Here is a 23,270-nt window from a genome sequence, read left to right on the forward strand (position 1 = left end):
AAAATAAAACAATATTTTTGATCGAGTCAATATACTCACACACACAAATATTCAATTACAACACTCAATTACAAGCAAATATATGCATTTTGATTTTATAAAATGTTGAAAACTTAAATATTTCAAAAGCCCATCGATAGTTTTGTATGTAAACCTAACATACTGCACGAAAAAATTTTCTGTGCACTAGATTTCATCGTTCTTCATCTGCGTAATCGGCCTAAATTATTATTTTACATAACTTAGTGGCCGCCATTATCATTGCACAACTTAAAGTTGTTTTCTTGTTAGACATTTTGTTTCTGAGTGAAAAGAATATATAAGCGTAATGTTTGTGTCTCTTTTTCTCTTCATCGCGTCTCATCTAAATATTGCCTCGCAGAGTAATCATATGGATAAAAATATGTCACCATGACGTCTAAAGGTGGTAAAGATTACCAAATTAGTACATTTCAACTACGCGGCACGTCGTGGCGACGTCGAATCGACGTCGGAAACATGACCTAGTGTTGTCCTAATGGTTATAATCACTAATTTACCGTCAATAAATACGTCGCCGGCACGTGCGTTTTTTCCCCATTTATGTCGACTCGACGTGCCCACGACGTCGATTCGACGTGCCTCATTTTGGTCCCCTAAATTGTGCAACCTAAAATAGGTGCCTTTTTCGGAATATTGACCAAAAATGTTTGCTGGGCTACCTGTTTTTAAAGTTTTCTGTTCTTTATATCATGCTAAGGTTGTCTGGAAGAGATCACTTAGTTATTTGCAATAAGACCGCCTGTTGCTACCTTTATTTACATTGTAAATCGGTTATTGACTTTTTCTTTTGTGCTGCAATAAAGTGTAACTTTACTTACTTACTTATTATACAAAGATGCAGGGTGGATAAGCATACTACAAAAGCTTCTATAACCTCTAATAAGTAATTTAACCATTTTTAGTGCTTCGTATAAAACTTTGTTCACGAAGAATTTCGGTTTGGGAAATCGGTTTAATGCGTTTTTTTTATGTAGGACAAAGGTTTTAAAATATGGTAGTATTCAACTCTTGGGAAAACTAAGAAATTTTTTAGTGCTTACTTTGCCTGAATCTTTGTGCAAATACTTACTTATTTCTTTGCCAGTCCGGTATGCAAGTTTTCAGTGTTTAGGGCAAACTCGTATCTTTCTTAGGGTAAGCCGCTTTTTTTTGACGAGCATATTTTCTTGAACCTGTTAAAAGCCTTTGACTCGTCAACCCACTAAGGAACCCTCCTAACCCGCATACAAACACGCGCACAGGACTATAAAGTTTATTATTGTTATTTCTTTCTGTTACAGATTGTATTCAAAACATTCGCCGGGCTCCGACGGTGGCGCATTCGGAGCACGAGTGCAGCCCGGCGTGCCACAAGGCAGTGTGCTGGGGCCGGTATTATATGTGAAGTGCTGGACTGATTGTGCTGGATGTGTCTCCAGAAGGATGACAGTGGTGACATAGATGCCGATGTGACGGTGAGTGTTAAAGAGTTTAGAAAAAAAATAGTGAAAATGATTATAGAACATTTTAAAAGTAAATAAGACAAATTCTGGTTACAATAATTGCCAGTTCAACATTTTGTGAGGCATTTAAAATATTTCGAAATTTCTGTACTTTATCTTTTTACAATATTAATATTATGTTTTATTTTTAATCTTTTGGGGGTTGCTTATTAATTATAATATAAGTTTTCGGTTCCCAATATACAATAATAATATAGAAACATGAGATATTATCGAAAACAATGTTGTTTTCATATTTTTGACCTGGGGTGTATCTACACCTCGCCCAAGGGCCTTCCACAACAACCGGCCGTGCGCTGCCCTTACTCAAAGGGTCCTGGTATCTTGACCACCTTGTTAGGGCGTGACGGTTAATATTTCCTGCAAACAACCGGCGTTTTATATATTTCTATATCGTTGAGTGAGAAGCAAAAGTCACCAACACCATTGAAATTATTGGACAATAAACCGTGTTACAAGTGTAATAAAGTGCATTGTTACTTTAATTTTTTGATAGTGTTTAGTGACTTTTGCTTGTCACCCGATGATATATGTGACGTCCCACGGTTAAAGGTACCTTATAGCGGCTGGCGCTTACGCTATTATTAACGCCGCTCCAATATTATTGCAGCGCTATACGACGTAAGCGCCGGTCGCCATAAGGTACCTTTTTCCGTGGAATGTCACATATATTCGTATAAATGTGTATGTCCTGACTGACTGACACATTGACTCAGAGCCAAAGCTACAAAAGCGAGTAGGTTAAAATTTGTGGCGAGTACAATAAATAAGAAGCGATTTTGAAACATTTAACCCCAAAGGGGGTTAAAAAGGGGATGAAATTTTTATAAATGTAATTATATTATCGGACAATTTCACAATTTACCTAGACCCGAAGTAAGTTTGATCCTTTAAGGATGACTCACGATAGACCGGGCTGCGCCCGGGCCGGGGCGTCCGACATGTCATTTTCTATGGCGGCTGATCGGTGATCACGTGGTGCTTTTCATAGAAAACGAAGCGCCGGAAGCTCCGGCCCGGCCACGGCCCGGTGTAGCGGGAGTCAACCTTAAGTCTTAGTATTTTGTTTGGGTACCTACTAGACGATGATATATTAAACAAGTACGCATATAAATACTTGAACGCATCCATAACTCAGAAACAAATAGGTACTTGTGAAAAACACGCAAATAATTGAACTTACCGGGAATCAAACCCAGGACCTTAGATGCCGTATATAATTAAGTACATGTAGCATTTTTTTTGGAGTTGAAACTCTAGGTCCATGGGGTCCCAGCGCGCTTAAGTTGTTCGCAGAAATCGCGAAGCGTCTGGTTGTCGTAACTGGTGACCGAAGAGCTGGCGGCTACCTCGCACAACGTATCAGTATTGCGATACAGCGGGGAAATGCCGCCAGCATCCTTGGTACAATGCCTCAGGGGCCTATTTTAGATTTAAGCTAGTTATTAATTTCGTTTAGTTGTACCACTGTATATATATTGTACATAAAAAAAAAATTAAGTACCTACCCTACATACTCGTATACAGTGTGTGTCTGACCATGGGGCTTTAAACTGAGCTACTTTTACTATGGCACCAACCCCGAAATCCCGATTTTTTTTCTTTTTCATACATTTTGGCTGATCAGATGTCGACGTTTTCTATGGAAAAGCCAAAAATTTTTTCCCCGATTTGAGGGTTGGTCCCATAGTAAAAGTAGCTTAGTTTAGCGAGTAAAATCAAGCCCTGGATTTAAAGCCCTATGGTCAGACACACCATGTACATTATTTCTTTACAGGGTGCGTAGCCAACATGCCAATCGTCTACGTTCTGTAGCGAACGAAAATTACCGTCTCACTAAATATGGAAGAGTGATAAAGAGACAGAAAGCGTTTCGTTATCGTAGCGCTAACGATTGTCACCTTGGCTAGCCACCCAGTCCGCTAAGCCAACCGTCTCTCACAAATCACTTATTCCTCCATTTTCCTTTTCAGTTTTTTATTGAAAAACGTTTTCATCTACAATAATAGGGCATTGAATAGGATTCAATTCGAGCCGTGACTTGGCTAAATAGCCCGTGACATGGCACAAATTTGGATCAAAACATATTTTGATCAGCTCTCCCTTCGATTTTGAAAATTTTAGTGAAAGACTTTTCAGGGTTATTTTTTTAGGAGTTGAGACGGAGGTGCGTTCCCGATATTGGTAAATTATTATAAATATTATAATACCGAAGTTATACTGAGTAAGATACAAATTCGTGAAATAATACGTATTTCTGAGGCAAGAGGCAAAGTAAGGTGTATTGGGATAACTTCGAAAACTGGATAATTTTGAAAATAACAAATATACATTAAGGTAACATTGTCATAAGTGCTTGCTTATTGTGTAACTTATAATTTTTAAGGTAACTATTGTAGTATTGTAAGTGTAATTCCTGTAATTTCTTAAACAAATAAAGTTTCTATAAACCGAAGGTTCAGGTTCAGAGAGCGGAGTTTTTGAACAATGGTAACGATTTTTTGTTCGTAATTTTTTTTTCGAGTGAAAGTCAAAAACTCAGGACTAGAATCAGTACATTCTCAGAAATGCCTCTAGATTGCTAATTAAATTTATTGCAGCCGAATTGTGATCAAAATAAGCGCTACAACTTTTTAAAACTCCTTTTTTAGGGTTCCGTACCCAAAGGGTAAAACGGGACCCTATTACTAAGACTTCGCTGTCCGTCCGTCCGCCTGTCTGTCACCAGGCTGTATCTCACGAACCGTGATAGCTAGACAGTTGAAATTTTCACAGATGATGTATTTCTGTTGCCGCTATAACAACAAATACTAAAAACAGAATAAAATAAAGATTTAAGTGGGGCCCCCATACAGCAAACGTGATTTTTGACCAAAGTTAAGCAACGACGGGCGTGGTCAGTACTTGGATGGGTGACCGTTTTCTTTTTGCATTTTTTTCCGTTTTTTTTTTTTGCTTTATGGTACGGAACCCTTCGTGCGCGAGTCCGACTTGCACTTGCCCGGTTTTTCTGAACCTACTGCACCTTAATATGAAAATTTCCTAACTTAAGCTCTGTTTTCCTAGGATAGCGGTGCCGTCACATAACAGTTTGTCCGTCCGTCGCATTTTGTATGGAGACGGCTGCTCTATGACGGCATCGCTATCCTTATACCTAAAAGGAAACGCAAACGTCACAATAAATGATCTCTATAAATAACTTCTATCTCTATATATTCTTTCCACTCTTTTCTACAAAATAACGTCACTGAAATTACAGTTTGTACATAATACCAACCCAATAATCAAACAACCAAAATCCAACGCCCGCACCAAAACGTGCCCGAATATTTATAAAATAAACGGCTGTTGTCCAAGCAGTCGATTGGTGTTTTCAATCGATTTTCTTGTTTATAATATCGATGTGCGATCGATACACCGTTTAGTTTATCTTCTCGGTTATTCCGAGTTTACGTTTGGTTTTTGTTTTTTAAAACAGAGAATTGTTTTTGAATTTCGAATTTCATCTGAGATTGGGATAACGGTTAGCCTGAGGTTTTGTTATTGTTATTATAGCTTTTGACTGGTTAAATATGAAACATTAACTTACTAGGTAGCTACTTACACGAAAATACAGCATGCAGAACAGGGAGTGCTCCGAGGAATTATTAGGATTAATCCCTAAGGCAGGCGTGTCTCACTCCGCGATTTCGTCGCTTTGCTACAGGTAGATAAAAGTACATCCGTTCGACCCCAATTTTGGGGTTTGCCATAAGCCGCGCGTGGCGCTGTCGCCACCTAGCGGCCATATCTGTGCTCATCGTAACAGACGCGTTTCGTTAGAGAGTGAGGCTTCTGTACCTAGTACTATTATTTATTCTGTGCCTAAGGTACCTACCGCTTCGCCATTTCCATCACTTATGGCTCCTCTACACGATGGGCCAGCGCCGACCACTCCAAGGGACGGACGCAGCCATGCGGTAGAATATTATAGCAATATCGCTTGCTCCCTCTAACGCATAAATGCGTCCCTTGGATTGGCGCCGTTGGCCAATCGTGTAGAGTAGCCATTAGAATTTAGATGGTTGGGACTCTTCAACTGTGCGTTTCTCCAGAAACTTTCTGCCTCACACAGCTAACCTCTAGCCGCTCATACCTCAAACCTCGCCAAGCAAAATGAAATTTTATTTTGTCAACACAAAGTTCAAATTAGAATGGAACAGGAGACCTTTTTATAGGTCTCTGGGCGGCTAGAGGCTAAACTGTGAAATGTACTGTCGCCTGGGGTAATTCCGGACCAATACGACCTTCAAACCTTCAAGAAACGAGCGCATTCGATTCGTTTGCTCGTTTGCCTCCTACATACATACATACAATCACGCCTATTTCCCGGAGGGGTAGGCAGAGACCACGGATTTCCACTTGCTACGATCCTGACATACCTTTTTCGCTTCCTTCACATTCATAACATTCCTCATACACGCTCGCCGGTTTAGGGTGCTCTTGATCGGGCCTTTCTTCAGGATTTCCCCGATCTGATCAAAGAAAGTCCGCCGAGGTCTACCCCTTCCAACTCCGACTTCCCTCCTAACATCATAAAAACAGTAAACAATTGAATGAGTTTTCCAATGGTTGTTACTGCTGTTATGCGTGTGGCAAAATGCCCACAGATAATGCCCCTAAAGGGGCCCACTGATTAACAGTCCGCCGGACGGTATCGGCCTGTCAGTTGTTCGGAACTGTCAAAAATTTGTTCTAACTGGCAGGCCGATACCGTCCGGCGGACTGTTAATCAGTGGGCCCCATAAAGGTCATGAATGTCATGATGTAATCGTGTAACCTGAAAATATTGTAGCTCTTTTGTATCAAAACGAATCTTTGTTTACGAGATTGTTGTAATATAGAATGTGTTATCATTGTTTACGTAAAGACCTATCTCCACCGATAACACGCACAAACATAAACAAGTGTATATTATGTATTTATCGTGTTTTATCTATTCAATAACATTGCTTAGGGCTGTCATACGATGCTGTTTAAGGCCGGTCTTACACGGTCAGTTTTAATTTTTTTTTGAAGTGAAAACTTCTTTAGCGGCGCCGTGCACTTTTTAAGGTGGGGCAAAATATTAAACTCGCGAGAGCGTAAGACGTGACGTCACGGGTTATTGAGATTTTCTTTATTGGTTTAAATGCCATCTAGTGAGTTTCTCTCTAACTGGTATAATATAACTCGAGTACTAACAGTAAATGTGCTTAGGGGTTTCAAGTAATGCGACGAAATAACGCTAGATGGCGTTAACCTCAATTATAGATAGTGCTGCAGGCATTTTGCACTAGATGGAGCTGTTATTAATATTTTGAGTTACAATCACTTCTGCCGGCACTCCCGGAGTGCAACCCGTTTTTTTTACCCACTACTGTGAGCTACATTTGATCTTTAGGAGTTTGTTATGTTATGATCTATGATGGGGCAGAATTACATTCCATTAAACTAATTTAATACGTTTGTGGTATTAAATACGAAGTTATCTATAAAAAAAACTAAATTAAAACAACTAAAATATATTTTACGTGTATGTTAAAGTAAATATTGCATTGTTTCAGAGACCAATGGTGCAGCTACCTTTACTGGTGGTAAGTACCCTTCTTCTGTTACAGTCGGATGTGCTACGGGATTTTTACCTGAGGCAGGCGTGGCTCACTCCGCGATTTCGTCGCTTTGCTACAGGTAGCTAAAAGTACATCCGCTCCACCCCAATTTCGGGGCAAGCCATAAGCCGCGCGTGGCGCTGTCGCCACCTAGCGGCCATATCTGTGCTGATCGTAACAGACGCGTTTTGTTAGAGAGTGAGTCTTCTGTACCTAGTACTATTATTTATTCTGTGCCTGAGGGCCATATTGCGCCTCAGAAACTTTCGCGCGGGCCACCGTCGATTTTTGCGCCGGGAGAAGATGTCTGGTTGCTGCTGTTAGGAACAGTTCCACCCTCAATGAATGCTGAACCCCTGGAGCCTGACTCCCGCAGACCGGACAGTGGACACTCGCTTTGGGTGTCGGCAGGCCGGATTGGAACGCGTCGCGGGCCGGGGTTTGGAGACCTCGGTGCTACGCCATAGCATCTGTAGGAATCCAAGAGATCGATTCAAGTTTCAATAGTCATCATCATCATCATCTCAGCCATAAGACGTCCACTGCTGAACATAGGCCTCCCCCTTGGACCTCCACTCGTACCGGTTGGAAGCGATCCGCATCCAGCGTCTTCCGGCGGCCTTAACAAGGTCTTCCGTCCATCTTGTTGGTGGACGTCCTACGCTGCGTTTGCTAGTCCGTGGTCTCCACTCGAGCACTTTTCGACCCCATCGGCCATCTTGTGCTGTTCTAGAAATTTTCCCGAGAACAGAGAATTCTATCGGAAACGTTCTCGGAAATGTTCTCTGAGAGTTTTACCCTTTCGTCGCAAAAGCGATGAATTCTTTTGTTAATTCTCTAAGTGTACTTATGAGATAAGACAAATACCATGACAGCTTATAAGCAAATATTTAAATAAAAACCAGGCCGAGGAAAACAACACAAAATTGCCCAAACAACTTATTTGAGGCAAAAGATATAAACTCAATAAAAGTAAATATATATGTCATTCCATTAAAGAAAAGCAAGATTTGTCATAACTTATTTATGCTAATAAGAGATCGTTCTCGAGAAAGTTGGAAATTTTCCGGAAAGTTCTTCGGAAAGGAATTCAAAGAAATGAGAACGTTCTCATCGGCGCATCACTAGAATCAAGCTCCAAAACTTCTATGAATGTCTAACTTTATATCGGGATCAGTTTGGATGTTTATTCTGAGACTAATAATTTAATACTGAAGCAAATTTATTGAATAGAAATTAACAAATTAAATTAAGATTTGACATGGACTCTATTAAAATAAAGGTAAATATGTTACAAATTAAAATACGTTTCAGTGAATCTCAACTACTTACTAAAAATATTATTATTATTTTTTTTTTATTATTATGAATGGGCTTACTCATGGCCACAGACTAGCCGAGGCGTAGACGTGGCCTACGATGGAGCGAGCTCGCCCAGAAGGTGCCTGTTCACTCTTGATTTGAAGGTTGCCGGGTTATAAGAGCACGGAAATATAGACGCCGGCAAGGAATTCCATTCAAGAGAAACGAAGTTTTACAAATCAAAATTATATTTATTAAAGATATTTTTTATTGATTTTCATCGAAATTAAAAATAACATGACAGCGTTTTAGCGCTTATAGAATAGAGCCCCTATTTAAAACAGAACTTCAAAGGCCCATTTTGTCATATTAATGATGAGTAGCAAATATTGATGGATATCAAATATTGACAATAAGTATTGAACCTGCGACCTCAAGGCTAAACAATAGCATCAAGTTATAATACAACGAGGGTCGGCAATTGTTGACTGAAGGGCTTTGTATCCAGACGAGACAATTTTTGGCCAATCTGATGAAATTCTCCGATCGAACAGGGCCGTGCGGACGCAAATACCAATTTGATTCCCCGATCACATCAGCAGGTGCGGACACAAAAATGCCAATTTTCATAGTAGAAGGCAAATTGGTGATTTAATTTGTGTACGTGTGGACGCTAGATGAGATTGACCAATTATTTTCCTGAAAAAATCGACTGATTTCGTCAGTCCCGTCTGGACACCCCTTTGAACTTACATTGTGACGTCAAAATTATATCTAAATGATGTCAGTCATGTCATGCGTCGCGCTCTCGCCAATACATGTACGGAAAAGTGCGAGCGAAATAGGGAGTATTACCAGAGGTGCGAAACTCCTGACTTCGGTCAAACTCGGCTCCGCTCGGCTCAGCATTGCTTCGAGCAATTATTAGGGTTGCACCACTTGACTTCCTTTTGCGTGCACGACCACAGATAAGATAATCACTTGGTTTTTGACAATCCTAAATAGCCGAAAGGGATAGTGCCATATATTAGAAAGAGACAGCATGATTCGACCCTGATGAACCGCTGTCAAACTTCGTTTTTGTAGGAAGTTTCCTTTTTGTACGAAAGTACTATTAGTTATTCTGTGGTATTACTGCAATTTTCTGCCGCCAGAGTGCAGCACTAATTTCTTTAGTTAACCATGGAGTAACTTATACTTACTAGGCCTTAAGAGCCCTTCAATGTGCACACTAGCGCCACATCTAAATAATCGTGATTATTTAAATTTAACGAAAGATATTGAATAAAGGGGGCCGCTACGTACTGTATTGTGTATTTAAGTACCTTTTGAATACATCAGAATAGTTTTTATGTTGCTGGATTCGTCAATCTATGCGTCCAAAGTTAAAACGGCCGTTTTTGTTTTGAGTTCCTAGATCGACGAAACCAACAACACAAAAACTAGTTTGATGTATTCAAAAGGTACTTAAATACACAATACAGTACGTAGCGGCCCCCTTTATTCAATATCTTTCGTTAAATTTAAATAATCACGATTATTTAGCTGTGGCGCTAGTGTGCACGTTGAAGGGCTCTTAATAAAACAGTTTTTGACAAGTTTTCACTATGACATTCATGCATCAAGGCGGTTTGTTTACAGGTGGCCTACCGCGAAAATACAATTTCTTTATCTGCCTCTATCGATCGAATAAGCAAGTATGATAGAGAGGCAGAAACCGAACTTTCGAATATCGTGTTTCACGGTAGGCCATGTGAAATAGTTAGTGGCGCCCTCTATGTAGAGTTTTGCGTAATATTCCCTTTTCACGCGCGACTGACATCAGTTAGATATCATTTTGATGTCGTAATGAAAGTTTGAATTGGCCTCTTTGTAGTCTTTTATAATTTTGTTTGAGTTTTGGAGGCAACAATGACTATTAAATAATATGCCAACAGTCAATGGAGATATTTATCAGTAAAACGTCTGGGGGCTATTAGAGTTTGAAATTTGATATTAGTATTAGTTTTATTAGGGTTCCGTAGCCATAATAGCAAAAACGGAACCCTTAAGGTCAGGTTCGGATGTCAACTGCTTTACTCCTTTGGGCTTGTGCACAAATCACGCGAGGTTCGAGGGGGAGGGGGAGTCACGAAAAAATCACGATAGATCACGTTGGGGGAGGGGGGTATAAGAAAACCTCACGTGTATTTTTCTACAGTGAACGAAACTAAGAAAAGAAAACCTATCACATGAGTAGATACTTTTTCTCGGTTTCGTTAAACATAATTCTTCACTCTGCACTTCAAAATAGCGAGCCTATTTATCGAAAATAGAAATAAATAAATATAAACAAGATTTATATAAATTACTATATGAATTACAATTTATCATGAATATAAAATTAGGTCGAATGAAAAAAATTCAAAAAAATACACGTGAGGTTGTGTGGGGGCAGGTGGGGAAGAGGGGGGGGGGTAGCCAAAAACCTCACAAAATATCACCAAGGGGGGGGGGGGGTCAAGAAGTAGCCGAAAACACCTCGCGTGATATGTGCACAACCCCTTTACTGTTGTGGCGATGTTGTCTGTTGCCGCCGCTGCATCTGAGGGCCTACCACGAACCACGTTCGACGTGTTGCCTCCCTGTCACACTTACGTATTAATTTACAAGTGCGACAGAGAGGCAACACGTCGGACGTGGTTCGCGGTAGGCCCTCTATCTTGATAAAATGAGTGATGAAATGATTCTAAGTCTAAATAACCCAAAAGTTGATGGTTTTTCGAAAAAAGTAAATAGTACCATTTTTTATGAATATCCCCATAAAACATATTCAAACTTATTCAAACGAAATTAGTCGAGCCATCAGATGTTATTTTTAACGAATGCGTATGTCCGGTTAAAAACAACGCTGAAATAAATTATGGCCAGGGATAAAATTAACGTCGCCACACAGCAATAAAACTGTTTTCAGCCATTTAAGGGGACAGCCGTAAAAAAGCCCGCGCTCGGACATTTTGAGAAATAACTATTACTTTATTGGCCGGTAAAAGAAGTTTGCATTTTATTGGTTCGGTGAAAGGTTTTATTTGAAATGGTTATTTTTCGGAAAGGATAGTCAGCAATATAATGACACTTTCATTGGCTCTAATAGGATATTTTCCTACTAGTCAAATCAGTTACTCTTTAGGGTTCCGTACCCAAAGGGTAGGTAAAACGGGACCCTATTACTAAGACTTCGCTGTCCGTCCGTCCGTCCGTCCGTCCGTCTGTCACCAGGCTGTATCTCACGAACCGTGATAGCTAGACAGTTGAAATTTTCACAGATGATGTATTTCTGTTGCCGCTATAACAACAAATACTAAAAACAGAATAAAATAAAGATTTAAATGGGGCTCCCATACAACAAACGTGATTTTTAACCAAAGTTAAGCAACGTCGGGCGTGGTCAGTACTTGGACGGGTGACCGTTTTTTTTTTTGCTTTTTTTTTGTTTTTTTTTTTTTGCATTATGGTACGGAACTCTTCGTGCGCGAGTCCGACTCGCACTTGCCCGGTTTTTTAGAACTGTCAAAACGATTTGCTAATATAGAATTTATATGAAACATTACATCGTGACGTCACGGTCAACTCACCTACTTTTTATATTTCTATTCGATTTATTCAATAGCATTTGTGTTTAAAAATAACTCCTATCTGTGTTTTTCTAATAATTATCTAGTGCTTTATTTCGTGCACGGTGTGAAATAATGTATTTAAGTAGGGGAAAGTACCCAATTCATAACCTTAAAATGCAAAATCTCGCAAAATTGTATTGAGATGACATACTGTGTCATCCAACGTACCTACCCAAGCTGTTTCAGCTTTTTGAAAAATACTTACCTAGAGTCGGACCAAGAAAAGTGTGCAGCGGATTTGATAGCCCATGCAGTGCAAGTGTCATTTATACGTCATTATTTCATAGAAGTATGACGTTTAAAATAACCCGTGCACTGCGTGGGCTATCAAATCCGCTGCAGACTTTTCATGGACTGATATTCGAAATCTGACAAATGTAAATTCGTATACTAGTGTGTCCTATGTCCTATTAGCTGTGGGCTGACGCCACAGTCGCGCACACAGCTAATACATTTTCAAACAAAAATCGTTAACACGCATAGTTTTGAAACGATCAGGGCATTTCTATTTAAAGTTGTAGCCCCAACATGCTTTTTTTTTTTGCTATGTAAAGTCATTTATTTACATACAATATATATACAGTGGTACAACTAAACGAAATTAATAACTAGCTTAAATCTAAAATAGGCCCCTGAGGCAATGTACCAAGGATGCTGGCGGCATTTCCCCGCTGTATCGCAATACTGATACGTTGTGCGAGGTAGCCGCCAGATTCATGCATGCTTTTTGGATTTTGGAATTTTTTATATTATTTCCACTCAGCATCACGAGTTCTTTCGAAAGTTAGTGTCACCAAAATTTCATACAATTTTTTAATTTTTTGTCCGTTTTGTTGCGGTCATAAAAGGTTGTATTGAAAACCGTAACCAAACGGACCAAAAACTTTGGGGACACGTTTTTTCTCGAGCAGTAAAAATGGTAAAACCTCGTTATTCTGACTAGAAATAATATGTATAAAAATTTCCAATTCTAACACGACAAATTTTGATACAACTTTAAATTGAAATGCCCATCAATATTATTTGCCCGTTGTAAGAACACTACATTCAGCGCTATAAACTTGTATTAAAAAATGAAATTTTTGAATAAAACTTATTTGAATAGAGTCCGTAAACAAAGAAAGTCGACTTGGAAGCCATTCTCACCTCGAAAGTATTACTAGCCTAGAAACTAGGCGGACCTAGGGCATTGTTCAGACTACTACTTACTTGGCAGCCATTAACGGGGATAGGCCAAGAGCTAGTCTTTTATTTCATTCAGTATTTTTGTCATTATTCACTCAATTACCTTCAGCACCTTCTGGGCGAGCTCGCTCCATCGTAGGCCACGTCTACGCCTCGGCTAGTCTGTGGCCATGAGTAAGCCCATTCATAATAATAAAAAAAAAAAAATTACATGCATATTTCAATCGTCCTTTAATCTCACATTTTGGAAAGTGAAAAGCTCTTGATTTGAACATGTTCAAGTTTAACTGTTATGAGGCTTGGTAAATGTTGTTTATTAATTAAAAAGTTTGAAAATATAACTTTTTTTAAAGTATAATGACTAAGCTATATTTTTACTTTATCAAATCCAATTATATCTAAGTTCCTTCTGTATAATCCATTCTAATATTATAAATTTGAAAATGACAGTCTAGTAATTAGTCTATGTAGTCTAACATTTCAGTCGTCATTCAGTCTGTCTGTGTTCTACCTTTTCACGACTAAACTACGGCCCTGATTTTGATGAAATTTGGCATGTAGAAAGTTCAGGACACTGATTATATATTGCTTTACTATTAGATAATACTCCCATTCCTCGAAGGAAGGAAAGAAGACACAAACCGAATCCCAGAAAAGATCAGATACAGCAGTTAGTGACAGAAAATTACGATATTATATTGCTATTTAAGCTTTATTATTACATCAAATATTGTCACATGTTCCGCAACACACCTAAAATAACACACAAATACAACAATAAAAAACACGCGAAAAATGTATACCGACACACGTTTTATAGTACAAGAGCCGCACAAAAATACTGCAATAAATAGTAAAAAAAAAAAATGCAATAATTGCTGTAAAATCCGCCCGCCTAACTCTCGCGAGTAGGCGTCTCTTATGAGCGGGCTGGGCGGCGCTGTACAGGGCGGGCCCCGCCCTCTCATCAGCGTGAGACTTATTTTTACATTTTTATTACATTTTTAGTGCCCTATTTAGTCTTTTTTACACCGTTAGGTAAAGTTAAAGTATTATTTGATACCTTTTTTTCAATTCGATTTTTTTATGTTTAAATTTGACTTAGTAATTTGAATATAATACGTCGTTTGAGAGAAAGAAGACGTATTTTAGTACAATACTGTTATAATGGATAACTTTTTTTTATATCGGTACAAAATACTGATGAATATCTTTATTTTTATTTAGTTCTTACATTATTTTTACTAATTAAAATAAGTGTATTAGCGGAATATTTTTTTTACAATGTATATATATTTTCTATTTTGTATGACGTATATTTTTAAAGTCAGTTTGGATAATAATTAATCATTATTTATTAATATTAATTATTTATCATTATTTATTTATATTGTAAACATTATTTATTAATATAAATAAGTTATATCACATTTTTCCTGTATCAGCGAAATCAAAGCACAGAGTACGATTCTCGAACAAAGTTATTTTTATGTTCCTTTTTTTTCCTGTAGCTTCTATATATTAAATTTATTATTTATAAACTGGTGTTTCTACAATTCGAGTAAATGTACAAAAATAATTTAATTAGTCTAAAATTTTGTCATGGCTTATCTCAACATTGAGACAGATCCCAGAACGATTCTCGACAGTAATATTTTTCCCGCAATCAAATTGACGGCGACAACGGCCAGGAATAAAGGATGTTCCTGGCCGCTCCTAAATTCTAATCCTGGATGACTGGTGGCCAATCGATGGCGTTAAATCATAGACCGATAAAAATGTCATTGTCCTAGCGGCCGCTCTCACACCGAAGTTTGTAGGCATAGTGTGTCTTTTTCAACCTAGCGTTTTCCCGGCCTAGCGCCAGGGTCCGCTGTCCTGCTCAGTCTTCTCCACTTTGCCCGGTCTTTGGCATCCTCAGGTGTGAGATTGTTCTCTTGCATGTCCGCTTTCACGACGTCCAGCCAACGCTTCTACACAACACAGTGCGAGAAAAAAATAATATCATCTGTAAAGTCAGTTTACGGACGATAATTTTGCGCGTTAACGTCATAAGAAAACATTACCATTACATTGCGTAACGTTACCATGGAGATCTGTCCACAACGTGACACTTTTTCGTGCATGCTACCGGTGTTCATCGATTTATAAGACGTTATCACGTCAAAATAACGGGGTTGGAAATAATTTTGAATGCAATCAAGTATACTTCAAAACTGACGAAATTTCGTCATTCGTCATCTGCCTCTCTCTATATCAGATAACGAAATTTCGAATTTTCGCAATTCGCAATAGATACATATTTTTCGATTAGGTATTTGATAAGGTTTCCAACGTCTCTCTCTTGTTCTTTTTAACCACTGTTGAGCAATTTCATAAAATATTTTGATCTCTTTTTAGGGTTCCGTACCCAAAGGGTAAAACGGGACCCTATTACTAAGACTTCGCTGTCCGTCCGTCCGTCCGTCCGTCCGTCCGTCTGTCACCAGGCTGTATCTCACGAACCGTGATAGCTAGACAGTTGAAATTTTCACAGATGATGTATTTCTGTTGCGGCTATAATAACAAATACTAAAAACAGAATAAAATAAAGATTTAAATGGGGCTCCCATAAAACAAACGTGAATTTTGACCAAAGTTAAGCAACGTCGGGAGTGGTCAGTACTTGGATGGGTGACCGCTTTTTTTGCTTTTTTTTTGTTTTTTTTTTGCATTATGGTACGGAACCCTTCGTGCGCGAGTCCGACTCGCACTTGCCTGGTTTTTTATTTAAAATTCTGTAACGCCTTTTCTCATAAGAATTTGTACAATTCACTTAAAATACTCTTGATTGTGATTTAGATATCCCAAAAATGCCAAAAAAATATAAATAAAGTAAAATGTTACGTAGCTTAGAAGTCAGAGCTAGACACTTTGTCAGTTGAAGCAACACCCCAGCATCCGTTCCTGTGTAAATCGTGCCGCACGCATGCGCAGACGTCTTATATTAGATTATAATTGAAATAAATCCAGCCATAAGTCCCCAAGGACTTGTAGAAAGGCGATTACCTCCTTATCTTATTTGTCCCAACGCACCAAACTTATGTCCTACCATCATTTTTATTTCGACATAGGTCCGCCATCTTTTTCGTCACCAACAATTAATGGCGCGAATTTAAAAAAATAAATAAAATTTCTCGTTGAACTGTTGTTGGCTGTTGTTAAATTAAATTACACATAAGGTGTAAAAGTTTGTTTTTGGTGAGTAAATGTAGAGTGTTGTATTTAGCGCCAAAAAAAAAACATTTTGCATCGTCAATAACATTTCCGCAGCAGCGCATGCGTGAACGCTCGAAACGCGATGCGGTTCCTGTCAAAAATATGCAAATGAATCCATAAAAAAACCATTCCACAAACTAATCTACTATCCTCACTAGTTCATACATCTTAGAAAGACGTATTTTTAGCAATGGATTACAGTATAAGTTGCGTTTTAAGCGTTTTTTTGAGTAGAGAGGTAGTATTTGCGTCCCTGTCGGGCGCATTTGCGCATGCTCAGTTGTAATGTTTATATTATTTGTATTTGAGCTGTGTATCACGTAAACTATAACTACCACAGGCGTAGCGCCAATACTGAGGGCCAGTGCCCGCCCCACCCCGCCTGGGGTAGTTAAATATTTCTTGCTTATTTCGCCCAAGCATTGTTGTTGCCGCCGCGTCGCAGGCTGTTGTGTATTGTTTAGAGGCGCGTTTCCAAGCAAATATATTAACATTATACCAACACAGCTTTATAACAACTTTGTTTAACGTTTAATATATATTTTAACGGTTATAAAGGATATTTAGAGCGGGATGCACCGCGATGCACAAGTGTAAATAATTTGCATCGAGACTGCAGTTTGGTAGAACTTATGAGTGGTAGATTTTGTCGCTGTACAGTGTTGTTCTTTTGTTTTGTTGTTAATATAAATTTGTTGTTGTTGTTTTATTGTTTGTTCCAATAAACAAGTAAGGCTGTGAGTGTAATTTTTGGATTTTATGACGCGTTTTCGCTTCGAATTTCGAACGCAACGGACTGTGATCACGCAAATTTCGTGAGAATAGGGAATTTTTCGTCGTTTATTGAGTTTTTCGTTGGATCAATTTCGCGTAGATGCAGTGTTTAATTTATCCGAGTGCATTTAAGATGCGAGACCAGTTTTTCGTAAGTAAATTTTTATACTTTTATGATGATATTTCGATTTATGTTACCTTTTATGAAATCCAGAAGAAAATTATCATAAACATAAATAATAACTTTATAATTTTTCTATGTCATTTTAAAATGTATCTTCTCTCCAATAGTCAATACTTTTTAACTGCTTATGTTTCCAATATTACAACATATTTTAATATCAAATTTTCTTATAATATTTCCAAAATAAAAAACGAAATACATAAAACCATTTCACGAACGCTGCGTAAAAAGTTTGAATTCCGAACTTCAGAACTTATGAGCACGTGTTCTGTCGCTCATGACAGGTCGACCAATCAGGGCGTCGCTCATGAGCGGCTGGCCAATGGCGGCGTCCCGCTTTACAGCGCCATGCTCAACAGCTGATAAGGGATGGAAATACGATTTGTGCATTTCGAAACGTATTTTTAGAAGAAATTACTGGGTATTTTAGTCACTGGCTCTTTGTATCTTTCAAGTTATTAGTTATTATTGTGTTTAGAGCATTTAAGTGTTTGAAACACAGTTTAAAGACTATAGAATAGATAGTAGATAGTAGAGGTAGAGAATGCCTTCTGGCATTAAGTCCGCCATTTGTACTCTTCATTTATTGTGCAATAAAGTTTAAATAAATAAATAAAGACACAAATATGATTGAAAATTGATACACTCAAGAAAAAATTTTTGGTCAGTTTGTGAGCAAATTCGACGAACAAAATGACCTATTTTCAATGTTCGAGTAGGTCTCATAGCTCTGCTAATTTTGTAATTTAGGCAGTAAATAATTTAAAAATGTATCATTTATTCTGCGCACAGATTATAGTTTCTTAAAACGTCGCAAGTGTGTAGGTATAGCATCATCATCATCATCATCTCAGCCATAAGACGTTCACTGCTGAACATAGGCCTCCTCCTTGGACCTCCATTCGTACCGGTACCGGTGTAGGTATATAGTTATTTAAAAATATGTATGATTTTGGAGAGCGAGCGTCAAAAACGGAATGTAAAAAAAAAATACCGGGCTCCTAAGTGGGTGAAATTAAGGGATGAAAGTTTGTATAAAAGAGAGACAAAGAAATAGAGGTTCTATTAGAAACCAGAAAACCAGTTTTTTGGCCTAAAATTGTTCAACTTTGATGCCAAATATCTCGAAGACAATGAACTTTAAAGTAATATGGGATATTATTATTGCTTAAAGCCGACATGATAAGCTATAAAAAACATTAGATAACTGGGATTCAGATCGAAGGTCATTGGCGTGGGGGTTAAGCCAATTCAATTGATCCCTTAAGGGCCTACTGATTAACAGTCCGCCAGCCGGTATCGGCCTGTCAGTTAGAACAAAATTTTGACAGATCCGAACGACTGACAGGCCGATACCGTCCGGTGGACTGTTGGTCCCTTTTTATACTTTGCTAACGCTATCGGCTCGATTCGGGAAATGAATTAGATCTCTACTAGACCTCAACAAGTTACGATATGGATAATTTAAAGATATTTGTAAGATAGATATGTCAAATTTGACGTTTCCGCGATTCTGGAGGTCCTCTTGAACGCGTTCGACAAGTTATGACTTAGATATCCAAGTCACATCTAGCCGATATCTAATGTAAATCTAGTTGATCTCTATATCTTCTCTAGATCTTGTGATTATCTCGTTTCCCGAATACGCGTGTATGCCTTCTTCCATGCCCAAGTGCTACGTGTGCTACGCCGCTCGTAGCAGCGTTCTTGTAGCAGCGAACACCCTATGTAGCTGTAGCGAGGCGTCTTTAAGATACGTCAATTAATAGATCTAGAAACGATATGGTCAAATGTGACGTTTTCCAAACGAAAACGTTACTTTTGACACTGGCACAATGTAATCCATATCGTTTCTAGATCTATTAATTGACGTATCTTATAGTTCGAATCGGGCAGTTAATATCTACCAACTTGCCTAATTTTGCCAGCTGTAAAGTTTTTCTTATACATGACTAGGCTCTTTGAGCTGTAGACCTCGCGATAAGCTTGTGAAAATCAAAAAAGGTAGTTACCTATTTCGTTAAGTCATTATCTCAGCAAACTCACAATGGTCTTAAGTGCCACAGAATCTACTGGCACTTAAGTCCTTTATGCCAATTTCCACCATTTTTAACATTCTCCATAAAACAAAACTACCGAACCTGCTTACAAAATTTCAAACACAAGAATCGGTTGGGAAATGCGATCTGTAGAGGAGAACATCCAGACATACGAAAGTTGCAATTTTGAGGTATTTCCAACATTTCTACATCTACCCCTTTCAGTTCACGTATGTTACGTAGTCGCTAGCGAATATGTCAGTGTCAAAGTCGTAGTATGGGTACCGTAAAGGGGCACGTAAAGGATGACTCACGCTAGACCGGGCCGGAGTCGGGCCGGAGCTTCCGGCGCTTCGTTTTCTAAGCACAACGTGATCACCGATCAGCCGTCATAGATAATGGCATATCGGAGGCCTCGGCCCGGTCTAACGTGAGTCACCCTTAGGCCCACTTGCACCGTTCCTTTAATCCGGGGTTAACCGGTTAAACCTGAAGATGCCATGGTTACCCATACAATTTGACACTAGGTTAACGGTTTAATCGCTTAACCTCGGGTTAGTGGAATGGTGTACTCCTTTATGCGATAAGAATTCAATCGAACATACTCGTATCATTAAATTAATGAAAATACTTACTTACGCTGAAAAAATATGACCACATATGATATTTTTATTTTATTTTATTGGTATGTAGGACAACAACAGCCGTAAGTAATTAAGTATACAACTTACAAAGTATTATTACATAATATAAGGCCAATAACAGCTATCCGATATATTCATCATCATCATCATCCCAGCCATAAGACGTCCACTGCTGAACATAGGCCTCCCCCTTGGACCTCCATTACGTGCCGGTTGGAAGCGACCCGCATCCAGCATCATTATAGCGCTTAAAATTATTATAAAATTTACAAAAACTCCACGGAAAGGAGGTCATGCTGACACCATAAAAAATGGGATTAAACTAACTCTGTATGGCATTTGCAATGACAAAGTATGGCATTGTCAAAATTATATATACCTTTAAACGAGCAATTCTTGTATATTTATATATTTCGGGGATCTCGGAAACTGCTCTAACGATGAAATTTACTGTATGGGGGTTTTCGTGGGCGGAAAATCGATCTCTTCTTTGTCGTCACACTCTTGTCAGAGTGGTCGTGGTCGTCATGTCAGGGCCGGTGGCAAGCTTCACAATCCGTCGCCATTCCTCCCGTACTGTAGCCCTTCTTGTACATTCATGGAGTGGTTCATTGAATGCACTTTTGACTAGGTCTGACCAACGCATTGGTGACCTACCGCGCCTTGTGCCTTCGACTTTTCCCTGCACTACAAGTCGTTCCACAGATGTATCATCTCGACGCGTAATATGTCCAAAGAAAGTGAGAATACGATCTAGCTAGGTCTTATCTCTGGGAAAACGCGCATTTTTGAGTTTTTATATGTTTTCCGAGCAAAGCTAAGTCTTCCAGATATTTTTTATGAAAATGTGACGGTCATAATGACACTCCCTCACTTTGTTCTGTTCAAGTGCAAAGTTATCTTAGATCACTAACATCAGTAACATCTTATAAAACAGTTCTCCGCCGCGTCTGTCTCGCGATAAACTCACAACTCATAAACTACTGAACGGATTTGCATGCGGTTTTCAACCATCCCATCAATAGAATGAATATTGAGGAAGGTTTACTGCCGTATTCAAACTTCAAGATATTCACAAGAGACGACACGTACTAGATCCATTCTAGATACGTTATAGTTTAGATATCAACTAGTTCTCTTTTGCAGCGCGATTCGGGCAACCAATGTCACTTTTACGTTAGATAGAGTAAGATATCTATTAGATGTGAATTAGATCTCTAAGTCATATCCTACGGAAATCGTTCAAGTGTATATCCAGAATCGCGCAAATGTCAAATTTGACAGGTTAGATCTTAAACCTATCGTTATCGTATCTTGGTGATGTCTAAAAGATGTCTGAAATAGATGTCTATTTCAAAACCTGAGTCGGGCCCTAAGTGTATAATTTGTTAAGTTTTACTGTTGAAAGCCGGGGCGGGTCGTTAGTAACCTTATAAAACAATTTCCCCCTGACGCGACAGTCTGTCTGTATGTGCGATAAACTCAAAAAATACTGAACGAATTTTCATGCGGTTTTCACCTATCAGTGGAATAATGCTTCTTGAGGAAGATTTAAGTGTATGAAGTCCACGATGGTATTATGTATATGTTTTAAGGATAACGTACTATACCCATTTATAACTTCTAAAATAAAAATAAAACCGGCCAAGTGCGAGTCGGACTCGCGTTTCTAGGGTTCCGTACATAAATCCGACTCACGCTTGACTGCACATTTCTAATAGGTTTTCCTGTCATCTATAGGTAAAGAACTATTTTGTGTATTTTTTTCAAAATTTTAGACCCGGTAGTTTCGGAGATAAAGGGGGGGGGGGGGAATGGTAATTTTTTGGCTACTTCCTTAAATAACTTCGAACCTATATATTTTAAAATTATAAAAAAAACATGTCCATCTTTGGGTCACTAATTTACATATGTGTACCAAATTTAAACTTAATTGGTCCAGTAGTTTCCGAGGAAAATAGGCTGTGACAGACGGACAGATAGACAGACGCACGAGTGATCCTATAAGGGTTCCGTTTTTTCCTTTTGAGGTACGGAACCCTAAAAAAGGTCACAATATATTATAATGTGGTGTTTGCAAAGCTATTTACCTACACGGAAAAAATATTAAAATCATTATGATCTCATATGGAGCTTGACCCATATAAAATAGAATATTTTTCATACACTAATTTAAATAAAGGTAGAAATTATGTAGGTATCTACAATGTATTAATATGCGAAAAATACTTCAAAGGCCGCAAAAATATGTGATACGCTCATATGGCTCTACAATTATTTGTAGATCTTATGATCGTGTCAGATATTTTTGCGGTCTTCGTTGTGTAACATATTACTGCAGGTGACTGTACGCACAGTGGTCCTCCTGCAATGTAATGCGGACAAATTTATGAACAAACTACTCTCATATATGTATAATATAATCGGCCCTATTCGAACTTAAAGATACGTCACTCAATAGATCTAGAAACGATATGGATTAGATGTGTCAGTGTCAAAAGTGACGTTTTTGTTTGAAGACCCGTCACTTTTGACACTGACATATCTAATCCATATCGTTTCTAGATCTATTAACTGACGTATCTTAAAGTTCTAATCGGGCAGAATAAGCTTTTCACTACTATAAATATATAATAGCACGCACAGTGGTCCACCTAATTTTATGCAGACAAAATGAACAAGCTAGAATATAATATGTCTCCTATACTAATATATAGGTACGCACTAGGCGTCTCTCTAAAGCGGCTGGGCGTGGCGCTTTTCAGCGGCGCGCTGTGATTGGTCGACGCCATCGCTGTTCAGGGGGCGAGACCGCCACTGAAAAGGGGCTGAAATACTGAAATACTGGTGTGAAGTGGATTATCAATTTATGTTCTTTTATGTTATGTATATATGTTTTACAATATGTTACACTTATTTGTGCTTGGTTTGAAAAATGTTTTGGTTTATTCTTTATACTCATATTCATTTATTTATAATATAATTATAAGTAAACACAAATATTATTATTATTTTTTTATTTAAATAGATTTATTCATTATTAATCTATAATGT

The 23,270-nt window shown here is 38.4% G+C and overlaps 1 protein-coding gene across 1 annotated transcript in view; it reads left to right on the top strand.

Moving 5' to 3' along the window:
- The window catches only part of LOC134675418 (forkhead box protein P1), an 85,768-nt gene that overhangs the window by 26,848 nt on the left and 35,650 nt on the right, over window positions 1-23,270 (top strand). The window contains exons 2-3 of the mRNA XM_063533663.1: window positions 1,323-1,496; window positions 7,130-7,159. Of these exons, the coding sequence (XP_063389733.1) occupies window positions 1,449-1,496; window positions 7,130-7,159 (78 nt within the window). The 5' untranslated portion in view covers window positions 1,323-1,448. The remainder of the gene's footprint in view (window positions 1-1,322; window positions 1,497-7,129; window positions 7,160-23,270) is intronic.

Source organism: Cydia fagiglandana, chromosome 22 (genome assembly GCF_963556715.1).
Source record: "Cydia fagiglandana chromosome 22, ilCydFagi1.1, whole genome shotgun sequence".
NCBI lineage: Eukaryota > Metazoa > Arthropoda > Insecta > Lepidoptera > Tortricidae > Cydia > Cydia fagiglandana.